The sequence below is a fragment of the Equus asinus genome, chromosome 2, assembly GCF_041296235.1.
Source record: "Equus asinus isolate D_3611 breed Donkey chromosome 2, EquAss-T2T_v2, whole genome shotgun sequence".
NCBI classification, from domain to species: domain Eukaryota; kingdom Metazoa; phylum Chordata; class Mammalia; order Perissodactyla; family Equidae; genus Equus; species Equus asinus.
In genome coordinates, this window is record NC_091791.1 from 145,741,481 (window position 1) to 145,755,111 (window position 13,631).

The 13,631-nt window shown below is 40.5% G+C and overlaps 1 protein-coding gene across 1 annotated transcript in view; it reads right to left on the reverse strand.

The window, feature by feature from the left end:
• The window catches only part of TMOD3 (tropomodulin 3), an 80,699-nt gene that overhangs the window by 44,633 nt on the left and 22,435 nt on the right, over positions 1–13,631 (reverse strand). Inside the window, exon 2 of the mRNA XM_014850517.3 lies at positions 4,452–4,648. Within this exon, the coding sequence (XP_014706003.1) occupies positions 4,452–4,577 (126 nt within the window). The 5' untranslated portion in view covers positions 4,578–4,648. The remainder of the gene's footprint in view (positions 1–4,451; positions 4,649–13,631) is intronic.

Below are 13,631 nucleotides of genomic sequence, written 5' to 3' on the forward strand. Positions count from 1 at the left end.
TACGCTAAAAGGGGACTAAGTGAAGTTTAATAGAGAGACCACAGGACTCCACCAAGGATTGATCAGGCAGTGAGGAGTCTAGTCTCAATTTCTTCCCTAATTGTACTGGAGGCAAGTCACCTAACTTCTGTTTTCCATCTGTAAAACAGAGGGCAAGCACTTGATCAATGTTTCTCTACTAGGGGTATTCCCCCAGGGGACAATTGGCAATGTCTGGCAACATTTTTGGTTGTCACAACTGGGGAGAGAGGGTATCAATCATGTTTTTTACTTTCTGTATTTTCTGATGCTTTGGCATCTTGGGGGCCTTGCTAATCCCGGAAAGACTCCCCTCCCAGGACTAGCTAATTCCTAGGGATAGGAAACAACACCGCCTCCCCTCCCCCCGCCACGCCCCCACCACTGGTGTGCCTTTCCTATGAAAACCAACCAGTCCAGAACCCGTACCTCCTTTCTCCTTCACAGACCAAGCCAGTATTTGCCCTGCCCTAAATCACCCAGGGCCAGGTACTGGACATCTAGACATTCCTCCTGTAGCCCAGAACCCACCGAAATTATTCAAACTATCCAATCCTAAATTTGCTCACACTTGCCTATCCTGCCTTGCCCATTCCTTCCCTCAGAAACCACAATAAAGGTTCTGGGCGACACTTGCTCCTCACCCCTTCTGCTTCCAGACCAACTTGGGTGCTTCCCCTTGTGGGCCTACACGGCATGGTGTACTTCCTGCTCTTGGGAACCATAAGCAATAAACTCTTCTTTCAAGGCAGTTGTCTCCATGTCTGTAATCTTACCACACCTGATTAAAACAAAATCCACGGTACACTTTAAAACAGGTGGGAGGCCGGCCCGGTGGCACAGCGGTTAAGTTCGCACGTTCCACTTCTTGGTGGCCCGGGGTTCACTGGTTTGGATCCTGGGTGTGGACATGGCACCGCTTGGCAAAGCCATGCTGTGGTGGGTGTCCCACATATAAAGTAGAGGAAGATGGGCACGGATGTTAGCTCAGGGCCAGTCTTTGTGAGCAAAAAGAGGAGGATTGGCAGTAGTTAGCTCAGGGCTAATCTTCCTCAAAATAAATAAGTAAATAAATAAATTAAATAAATAAATAAAACAGGTGGGTGTGCTATTGGCATGTAGTGAGTACAGGTCAGGGATGCCGCTAAACAACCCACAATGCACAGGACAACCCCCACAACAAAAACCAATTCAGCCCCAGATGTCAATAGCACCAAGGTTAAGAAACTCTGGACTAGATGAGTTCTTATGCTCCTCGCAGTTCTACAATCACTTTTTTTTTAAATCTATCTTTTTTTTCTTTAAGATTGGCCTTGAATCCCAATGATATTCTTCACAGAAATAGAAAAAAGAATCCTAAAATTCATAGGGGGCAACAAAAGACCCTGAATAGCCAAAGCAATCCTGAGAAACAAGAACAAAGCTGGTGGCATCACAATCCCTGACTTCAAAATATATTACAAAGCTATAGTAATCAAAACAGCATGGTACTGGTACAAGTACAGACACACGGATCAATGGAACAGGACTGAAAGCCCAGAAACAAAACCATACATCAATGGACAGCCAATCTTCGACAAAGGAGCTAAGAGCATACAACGGAGAAAGGAAAGCCTCTTCAATAAATGGTGCTGGGAAAACTGGACAGCCACATGCAGAAGAATGAAAGTAGACCATTATCTTTCTTCATACACAAAAATAGACTCAAAACGGACCAAAGACTTGCAGGTAAGACCTGAAACCATAAAACTTCTGGAAGAAAATACAGGCAGTACACTCTTTGACATCAGACTTAAAAGGATCTCTTCGAATACCATGTCTACTCAGACAAGGGAAAAAAAAGAAAACATAAACAAGTGGAGCTTCATTAGACTAAAGAGCTTCTGGAAGGCAAAAGAAACCAAGGTCAAAATGAAAAAACATGGGGGCCGGCCCTGTGGCCGAGTGGTTAAGTTTGCGCGCTCTGCTTCAGTGGCCCAGGGTTTTGCCAGTTTGGATCCTGGGTGCGGACATGGCACCGCTCATCAGGCCATGCTGAGGCAGCATCCCACCTGCCACAACTCGAAGGATCCACAACTAAAAATACACAACTATGTACCAGGTGGCTTTGGGAGAAAAAGGAAAAATAAAATCTTTAAAAATGAGAAAACAACCCACCAAATGGGAGAAAATATTTGCAAATCATCTATCTGGTAAGTGGTTAATCTTCATAATATACAAAGAACTCACACAAATGAACTACAAAAAACCAAACAAACCAATCATAAAGTGGGCAGAGGATATGACCAGACATTTTTCCAAAGATATACAGATGGCCAATAGGCAGATGAAAAGATGCTCAACATCGCTAATCATCAGGGAAAAGCAAATCAAAACTATACTTAGATATTACCTTACACCCATTAGAATGGCTATAATCACCAAGACAAAAAACAACAAATGTTGGAGAGGTTGTGGTGAAAAGGGAACCCTCATCCACTGCTGGTGGGAAGGCAAACTGGTGCAGCCACTGTAGAAAACAGTACGGAGATTTCTCAAAAAATTAAAAATAGAAATACCATATGACCCAGCCATTCCACTACTGGGTATTTATCCAAAGAACTTGAAATCAACAATTCAAAGAAATTTATGCACCCCTATGTCCATTGCAGCATTATTCACAATAGCCAAGACGTGAAAGCAACCCAAGTGCCTACTGACTGATGATTGGATAAAGATGATGTGGTGTATATATAGACACAGACACACACACACAGAGTGGAATACTACTCAGCCATAAAAAAGACAAAATTGTCCCATCTGCAATCACATAGATAGACCTTGAGGGCATTATGTTAAGTGAAATAAGCCAGACAGAGAGAGACAAACACATATGATTTCACTCATATGTGGAATATAAACAAACTTATGGACAAAGAGAACAACTTAGTGGTTATGAAGGAGAAGGCGGATGGAGGGTAGGCTACAAGGGGTGAAGGGGCACACTTACATGGTGTCTGACAAATATTAATTTCACAATGTTATAAACTATTATACCACAATGTTATAAACTGAAATTTCACAATGTTATAAACTATTATGACCATGATAAAAAAAAAAAAAAGATTTATTGTCTCAAAAAAAAAAGGATTGGCCCTGAGCTAACATCTGTTGCCAATCTTTTTTTTTTTCTTCTTCTCCCCATAGTTCCTTCCGGTTGTGCTGTGTGGGACGCTGCTCAGCATGGCTTGGTGAACAGTGCTAGGTCTGTGCCCAGGATCCGAACCAGCGAAACCCTGGGCTGCTGAAGTGGAGCATGTGAACTTAACCACTTGGCCACGGGGCCGGCCCCCTCTACATCACTTGATTCACATAGGTCTAATAGGTTGAATAGCCTGTAGAAGATATTGCTGTAACATGATCAAAACAGCACTGTTAAAAAAAAAAACAAACAAAAAAAACAGCACTGTTACTCTGAGTTATCCCCCAGACTTAGGTGTACTGAAAACTTTTCCTTATAATAACAATTACAGTTAAGGGTTTTGATCTTAGTACAGACATTATTCAAGTGCTGAAGTAATGCTGAGAATTCGAATATAATTCTCAATAAAAATTCAAAAAACATTCCAGCGGGAAATAAATGTGTGGTAGTAACAAAAACAATTTTATTGAAAAAACTCTACTTCAATCCTTAAAAGCCACTAAAAATCAATGTCTCGGCATAAAGAAACGTGGTTAAAGAAAAGAAGTCTAGCAAACCACCATTGCCTTCAGGTTAAGTAGCCATAACCTTAGGGTTCTCCCCTTACTGCCTCCCCTCCCCGTATACATACCAGAGAATAACAATTCAAGGGTCAAGGGTCTCTACCTCAGCTTTGTGTAATTTATAAGACAAATAACATCCACTTTGAAAATTAAAACATATATACATATATTCAGGTCTACTCCACATGGATTGCAGTATTGCAGAGAGTTTACTTAGATCTATTCTACCAATGACTAGAAAGTTAGTCAGTTTGGTGAGCATCTTTCAGAAAGGTAATAATTAGATTTAAGGTCACAAAGAACCTTTTAGAGACACTCTACACTGCAGCCATCATGGTACAGAAGCTCTGAAGAGTCCAGAGGTTGACATCCAAGAGCTGATCATCTGCATTTTACTAAGAATGCTCCTCCCTTCCCAGACAGAAAAGATTTCTTATAGGACAGAAAATTTCAGGAGATGTTTGAAAATAAGGATGCTGGAGAAAATAGCTTAGAACAGGTATGCCAGTAGAGATAGGGAGGCAGAAGTGGGGGAATCAGGGAGGGAGACAAAGTTCATTTGGATAAAGAGGAGGAGGGGATGGGCATGCCAGGGAAAAGTCATGAAAAAGCTAACTGCTCAAAGGCAGCGACTTAGTTTCAAAGGGTTTGAAAAGTTACTTCATTTCTCTTCATTAGCTAGCACCTACCTCAGGGTCAAGATCATCCAGAACAGTCTCCAGTTGTTTCAGTTCCATTTCTGAGAGATTCCCAAGGAGCTCATCTTCATCCAGGTCCTTGTACTTTTCTAAGTCTTTCCGGAATGGTAGCGCCATGGTTTGCAGTGTAGGAAGTCACTTAACTTTCACTATTCAGTGCAGTGGGAAGTGATTTCTATTTCTTAAAGCTATGGAGGAAAGAAACAAACATATTTAAACATTAAGTCATCTCCCTCTACTTAGATCTATTATTAGGTTAAATGAAATGTAATTTCCATGTGTCGTATATTCTTTGACCATATATCCACACTACCCTTGTCTATGGAGCATTCAACACCTTTACCTTTTGTCTTTCGTTGACAGAAACAACAAAAAAAGTCAATTGGGAAAAAATAGGGGAGGAAAGACTAAAATTCAAATCCATTAAAACACCTACTTGGTAGAATTGAGAATTTCTGGTAACAGTGTTAGGGAGAGTGAACCTATAATATGTGTTTTTAAAGGAAAAAATACAGCATTCTGAAAATGTTTCAGTGAAATACTCAAAGCCAGGCTGGGAGATGTCACCCACGCTGACTGGCAAGGTGGGTCAGGAGGGTCCGACTACAGGAGAGGACCTTCCCCATTTCTTCACCACGTGGGTCTCTCCCAGACAGCCATGAGGTGACTCGACCAGCAGCATCTTTGCAGATAAAGTAGGACTATTCTATAGGAAAGGAGACTTAACTCAAGCCCCACCAAGAGCGTGAAGTAAAAATAAAGTATCTCTATAAATTCTAGCCATATACGTGGATCATCTGTTCCATAAAATGTTCCTATGTGAACGAGAAATAATCCTTAGACCCAGAGATTTGGCTCAATTTTTCTTGGCTGCAAAACACCCAGTTCTTCAAAGTTCGGATATATTTTCTTTACTACCCCCTTCTCCCGAGTTTTCCCAACTTAATATTTTAACTCATATATTTTCCTCCTCAAACCAGTAACATTTTATGGATCCCTTTATGTGTTTTCATCTTCTTAGAAGAAAGGAAGGTTCACCATAGGGGTCCGACAGCTAGTGATTTGACTAGCAACCACCTGGGTCCAATAACAAGCAAATTAACAGAATTGTGCTTCTGCAGACGTTAATTGCAGGCATCCTGTGTAACTGCCCAAGACAGGTCTGGCTTACACCTGTTCTACTTGGCATCTCATCTGGTTAGCAATTATCCCGGATTTTGGGGGTTTTTTATTTTTGACAAATTATCATTGTCATTATTTAGTCTGGTAAATCCCCACTTTTTACTTCCAACTTTAGGATAGTAAGCTTGCCAAGTATCCTGAGAGTGTATTTTTTCAATTAAAAATAATAGAGTCTGCAGAGAAGATTCAATAGAAGGTATCAGCATTTTCAAATATACTAACCATAAAATGCAATTTTAGAGAAGGTGGCAGACATTTTTAGGGGAAAAAAATTAAAAATAAGACTATTTTGAGAAAATAATCCCTTCATAAAAATACCAATGACATGGTATTTGAGACAGATAAGGGTAAGAAATTGATAAAAGTATATGGATATGTACCAAGAGTAATTATTTAGCTTATGCTATTTTTTAATGATTGGACAATCGATATAAAAAGTTTTTAATGTGGTTTAATATTTAGTTTTGAGGTTTACAGGATATAACAAAGCTAATTTCTTAGTTAATAAATACTGCAAAAAATATGTATGATTTTAATTATTTTGAGCATCCCCTTCCTTTACTCTCAAAAGTGTTCCAGTAGAGGCCATAATTTCAATGGTCATCCTACTAATAAGGCAGTATAATGGATAAGATGATAGGAATGAGATCTTGAAAGCAAAGGCAATGTGACATGCCATCCAGGTTCTATAGGTTTGGAGCATGAATTCCTTGGAGTGACTAAATAGCTTACTCCAACAGAGTGCTCTTTATCCCAAAGTAAAATCTGTCACACAAAGTGTGTTTATAGTTTTGCCATGAACACGCTGCCCAGCTACAGAAAGTTCATGTTCCCCTTTCCAACTGCATCTCCCTCCCCAAAAGAAGTAGCCATTGTACTTAACTTTGAATTAATCATTCTCTCACTTTCCTATACAATTTTACCTTAAATGTACATATCCTTAACAGTTTTAGTTTTGCCCTTTTTTTTGCCCTTTATGTAAATGGACTCATACAGTATGTATGACTTGCTTCTTGTCACTCAACATTGCTTTGTGTTTTTTTCCTTCCCAAAGCCCCCCGGTACATGGTTGTGTATTTTTTTTAGTTGTGGCATGTAGGATGCCACCTCAACATGGCCTGATGAGCAGTGCCATGCCCGCACCCAGGATCCGAACCGGCGAAACCCTGGGTTGCCGAAGCAGAGTGCATGAACTTAACCACTCGGCCACAGGGCCAGCCCCATAACACTGTTTTGAGTTGATGCTTAGAGCTATACTTCTCTCATTTTCATTTCTATATAGTCTTCCATTGTATAAATGAATATTTGAGTTACTTGTAGTCATTCCCTCTCTGTTTTTCTGCTACAAAAACAGAGTTACCTATTTTTCTTGTCACCTATTTCCTGGTATACATGTGCAAGAGTTTCTCCAAGTTGTTCAAACCTAGGAAGGGAATTGCTGTGAAAAGGGTACACTACTACCCAACTTTACTAGGTAATAAACTATTTTCAAAGTGGTTGTATCAATTTACATTCCTAGAAGATTCAGTACATGACAATTCTTGTTGCTCATCCTTGCTAATTGTTGGTATTATCAGAGTTTTTTATTTTTGGCCATTCTGGTGGATGTAAAATGTTATTTCACTGTGGTTTTAATTTGCATTTTGCTGAATGATGATGAGGTTGAGCATCTTTTCATATGTTCATTGGCCGATGGTGTTCCTTATTCTGTGAAGAATCTGTTGCCCATTTTACTATCGTGTTATTTATCTTTTTTTTTAATAGATGCTCTTACTATACTCTGGATACTAATCTTTGTCAGTTATATGTAAAAAATCTCTTCTTCCACTTTCTCCGAACTCCTACTAGTTTATTATGGTATTTTTCTAAGAGGAAATATTTCTATGTGTTTTTCATTTAATTTTTTAAGGAATTTACTTCCTTGGCTTATTTTTTCCTTTTCAAAGCAACAGAAAGGCATTTCCTTTAGATTCAGATTAGGAAATTTTGCCAAGAGGCAAGAACTTCCAGGCAATATACCAAAGTTTCCCCAAAGCTTCAATTCTGATGCGACAGAAAGCAAACACCTGGTGTTCACTCCACCTAATGTTGCTCAAAACTTACCAAGAGCATAATTATCATCATTCATCAACTTCATCAGGTGTCCACATCCTCTGAGTCTCTAACTTGAGTATACCTTCCCTCTCAATGCCCACCCTTTACTGAGGAATATCTGTATACTGACAATGTTCCAAGGGTCAGCAAGAGAAGCTCAGAAGCGCCAGAGGGAAGCTCTGGGAGCAGTGTTTTACTTTGCCTTCTGTCCTAGAGATAACAGGTCCTCTCCTGCTTGTCCTTTGACATCTGTGTACTGCAAGTGGAACAAATTCTGAACGGTGAAGAGGTGAAAACAGTGTGCTAGAAAAGTATTTTAAATCTATACTGTGTCTACAGGAATTTTTCTTAACCCCTAAGCTAATGTAAAATACATCTCAGAAAAAAGGGTAATTTACACAGCACAGGAATAGACTTTTTAAGCATGATGTTCTCATAGTCATAAAAAAAAAAGTTTGCATATAAGCAAAAGTTAGTTTGGCCAGATAAGTCAGGCAAACCTTAAGGAAGAAGTAGAAAAAATTTTAATTTGAAATTTTGGTATGATCAGACTGTTTACTTCTTCATCCTTAATTCACTTCTTAGAGCAGTGGTTTTCAAGTTTTGGAGAGAATCAAAATCCCCTGGAGAGCCTGTTAGCATACTGACCCCAGGGCCCCACCCCCAGTTTCCGGATTGAATAGCTCTGGGGTAGAGCTGAAAATTTGCATTTTTAACACGCTCCAGGGTGGTGCTGATGCAGCTGGCCAGGAAGCAGGCGTTGAGTGTCCCTGCTCTCATCTGCAGTCTATCTTGTCCTACTCACAGGCTGAAGAACTTTGTTAAGATAGTCCCCAAAGTCTACCGGGGCTGTTGCCATGATATGCTTTCCTTTTCACTCTGCCACTGCTTCACTGGACTTCAGTTAGCGGAGGCTATACTCAGGGAATCGGGAAACTCTTGGAATATTCTGGGGCAAAAGATTTCATTCCATTAACCAACCTCCTTTTCATTTATTGCTTATCTCTAGAATCCTCCTTAGATTTCACACTGGACTCCCAGGACCCTGCTAACTTTCAGATGGATTCTCAGCCATCTCATTTCATGAGATGCTTTATATTTCAGCTTTCTATTTGGATAATTTAAAAAAATTAATAGCCATATTCTAGAACTTTTGGATCACTTCAAACAAAGCACTGTCGTGAGATTTCAGATGCCATGTGTACATTTCTATTTGTTATTGCACCAGCACCAGGCAGAACTGCTTTAATTGTTCTAAACTAACACAGAGGCAGACTTAATACCTAAGTGATGCATTTGCACAAAATGGAGACAAGTCACTATGGAACCAAAAGTTTCCCCGAGATTCAAACAGAGGTAAGTGGTGGGAGAGTTAAGTTCGCAAATGGCAGATGGTAGGAGAGGCGCATTGACTTCAAAGAGAGCTCGCACGGAAGCAGTCAGTCCCATCTTCTCATCCAAGAGCAAGTTAGATTTTGTGAAATCATCAGTTAACACTACGATCCACAATAACTTTTTTCCGTTAAAAGGGTTCTATAAACTACATAAGGCTGAGAAACACTGCTCTACTCTATTTAACCAGTCTCCACTTGTTTTCTTCCAGTTTCACATTTTTTATAGAGAGAAAGGTCTCGACATTGACTATATTTTAAAAAACCAAATAAACCAACTGGAATTACATGATTCAGAGATATATTCTCTCAGTATATATATGAGGTGTTAACCCCCATTTCACCACTCTCTCAACAGGGTAGGCTCAGAGTCTTCAGACTTATCTGTTGTCTAATGCACACGTGGTCATGTTGTTCTCTGGCTCAAAAACCTTACACAGACTCATATTACCTACAGCAGGGCTAGGCAAAGTACAGTGTCAGCAGACCAAATTCAGCCTACTGCCTGCTTTTGTAAATAACGTGTTATTGGAACATAGTCATATTCATTCATTTATGTATTATTGTCCATGGTTGCTCTTGTGCTAAAACGGCAATGCTGAATAAGTGCAAGAGACCGGATGGTCTGTAAAACATAAAATATTTACTATCTGACTCTTCACAGGAAAAGTTTACCAACCTCTGACCTACAAGATAAAGTCTAAATTCCGCAGCATGAGATACACAGTTCACAACCTCATCCTAGCTAGCCTTTCAATATTATCTCCAGCTGTTCCCCATCACAGCCTAGACTCCAGAGAGGCCCCAAACGTTTAGGTCTCTATGCCTTTGCTTATTTTATTTCCTCTTTCTACAATGAAGGCATCCTTTCTCATCTACCTCTGTCCTCCACCAAGCCCCTATACATTCTTCAAGGCCGAGCTGAAATGTCACACATATCTTCCCTGAAAAATTCCCTCCCCATTCCCACTCCAGGCAAGATTAATGGTCTCCTTATATATGCTGCCATAATCCTTGTACGTGCCTCCCTTACAACCACAGGTTGTACATTAGTATCTTCAAAACTTAAGGGTGTAACTGGTAATATCAACACACAAAATGGTAAGAAAATGTTTCCCAAAGAAGCAGATAGAACAAATTAGTATGATGGGGACATAAGTAAAGAAAGAAGGCAGTAAGCATGCAGGTGTAAGAAAATGGGGTTCATCAAAAAAGATTTGGCTGTGTTCATTAAGCACAAGGGAGGCCTGGTGTCCTGACCAGCAGACGTGACTGGCTGGTTCCCACTGCAGGTGCACTCCTGGTATGAAGAAGCATCAGGTGACCAAAGTCTGATGTCACTCAACATTTACATCATCCAATTACTTCCTCTTATTCTTCTCCATGCTCACCAAGTAACCTTCTAATTAAAACTTGGCAAGCCACATAGCTTTGCTCACTGTAAATTAATAAATCGACATTCTGGCTTATGTACTAGTCTTTTATGAATGTGGTTAGTATGGGCCACTTTTTAAGAGATTAGGCACCTGCTGGTGGATTGAAATCAGGTCTCTGCCCAGGCAAAGCTGAGGATGTGAAATCCCATATCAGGGGTGGCCAGCCAGCTACTCCTAAAGAAACCTTCTATCTCACGTCAAACCAACAATGACACTGGATTAGAGGTCACTGTTCATCTGTCTCTCTTGCTAGACATTGTAAGCCCCTTGAAGAGCAGAGATTCTCTCCTAGATCTCATTCCTTACTGGGTTGCCATCACCAGGGTCAGTACCTGCTGGCACACAATTAAGCCAAATTTGATTTAATTGGATCATATCTCAGTCTCCCCTTTCCCTTCTTTGGCAGTTCCCTCTTCCTCCTCCCCCAACCCCGCCTCCATATCTAGTGTGCCTCTAGCTCCCTAACTCTATTCGCTTTATTGCAACAAGGCACTGAGAATTAGTCTTTGATACTTCTGCTAATCCTTTGCAGCCTCTGCACTAATCGTCTTTTCTTCTCTCAGTATCAATCCATTTTGGTTCAATATTCAGAGTTCTCTGCTGTCTAATTTTCCCCAGTTAAAACAAAACAAAAGAGGGCCAGCCCAGTGGCCGAGTGGTTAAATTCATGCACTCCACTTTGGCAGCCCAGGGTTTCACTGGTTTGGATCCTGGGTGCGGACATGGCATTGCTCACCAAGCCACGCTGAGGTGGCATCCCACATGCCACAACTAGAAGGACCCACAACTAAAATATACGGACATGTACTGGGGGGATTTGGGGAGAAAAAATAAAATAAAAAACTATAAATTATTTTTTAAAAAAGTCTGATTATCAGTCATCAGACCTCTGAAATTAAATACACGCTCCGATGGAAATTGGATTTTCTTTTGGGTAAAGAAATGAATGTCCTCCCCAGGAGACGCCAAGTCTCACTCTTCAGATGTGCTAGGCTCAAGACTGTGCGTCTCCTCACCGGCTTCTCCTAGGACCCCTGGCTATTGAACCGATCTGACCCACCAGATGAGACATTTTTTTTTCTGTCTCAAGATTCCCAGATGAATATCTGCTTTCCAATATATTTACTGTTCACTCAACAAATATTTTTGAACATCTTGTATACCAGGAATTGACCTGTTCCAGACAACAGGCATAAGCAGCATACAAGACAGACCAGTTCCTTGCTCTAATTTATTTTAAAGGTGGCATTCAGACAAAGAACAATGGATAAAGGAACAAGATAAAATCAGATAGCAATAAATACTACAAGAAAAAACCCAGGACAAAGCTATGGGGGAGGTGAGGGTCAGGAAGGCTACTATAAGTGGTTCAAAAAGACTGTTTTGAAAAGGTGACTTTGAGCCAGGACCTAAAGGTCCCTGGCAGCTCTCGGGCTCTGTGCTGAAGGTAGCAATCCAGGTGAGAAACAGTGGGGGCTCTGCCTGCAGCCGTAGCTGTGGAGAAGGAGAGAGTGGATAAACGTGTGATATATTTTGGAAGCAAAGCTAAAAGGGCTGGTTCACAGATTGGTTGTGAGGGGGTAAGGACAAGAGATGCACTAAGGGATGACTGCTACCTTAATTTGTTAGGATGTAATATTTCTTTGTTCCAGACCTATTTTTTCCTGAAGAGCTGAACATGGTCCTATGCCACTTATATTTCTACATTTGATTTTTTAAAAGTTTCTTAGTGTTTTCATAATGGTTTGTTTTGAGATCTGCAATGTGAAATGTTCTCATATGACAATTCTTGAATAAACCCCTAATGATAATAACCAATTAACTAAACAAATAAATAAACCAGTTAAAAATTACTAAATAAAACGCTGGGTGAGCCCTTTAATGTATTTGTAGGGTAAAGCACATTTCTTTGATAATACCATTTCCTGTATCATCTTTTGCAAAGAGCTGAGTCTAAAAAGTGAAACTAGCAAGTAATTTATCATAATTTTTTAAAACATGACACAATTACTGTTTCTAATTTACTTCCTTTGCAATATTTTCAATGCCTATAGTCAGACTGCTGAAGAAGAGATGGTCATGAATTCGGCACCCAGCAATCGCAGTGATTTCAAGATCCACAGGGCTGTCCTTTCCAACATCCAGTCTCTAGAGTTCCTGACCTTCTCTCTTCTGACAGTGCGGTCCTCAACCTACCTCAGCTCTACATCCCCACGGTTGTAACCTAGTCCTTATCATCATCAATAATTGTACCCCTCCATAACTCTTACCATCTTTGATCCTCTCTCTCTCTGGAAATTCCTCTGGCAAAACCTCAACCCTGGTTAAACCTCCCTTCTTACTCCTCACCTCCACCAGAGTGGCAGATGAAGTGGGAGAAAACCGCCCAAACAGACCGCCATATTTAAATTTACCGCCACTGACATCAGAGAGTGCTGCCTAGTAATCCTACTGCATTTCTCTAGTCCAGTCACTCTCCCCTTCCTTATTTGACTATTTTACCTCTTCTTTTCCCTCAAACCTTTAATATCTCTTACCCTTTACTCTCAGATGAAGACCCTATCTCACTATTTCACTGAGAATACAGAAGCAATCATAAAAGGAGATCTAAGCTACATCTACCAACTGAACTGCACCTGTACCCATATACTCTACCTTCCCTCTTGCTTTGATAGATAAACTATCCAGACTCTTATCTGAGGCCAATCCCACCTCTTGTGACCGGATCCCATCCCTGTTCATTTATACAAGATCGTTCCAGTAATTCTGCCTTTTCTCTACCGGATCATGCCCGTCAGCATACAGATTGTAATATAGCTCCCAAATTAAAAGCAAACTTTCCTTTGACTTAATAGTCCCCTCCAGACACTATCCTACTTCTTGGCTCCTCTTTACAGCAAAACTCCTTGAAAGGAAAATTCGGTACCCCAAGTCCTCGCCCTTTTTTTCTCTCAAAACTTCTCCAATGTGGCTTTTGTCTCCAGAATTCACTCCACCCAAAGAGATCTTGTCAGCAGTGACCTACACAGTGCCAAATCCAACTGTCAATTCTTAGCCCTCATCTTATG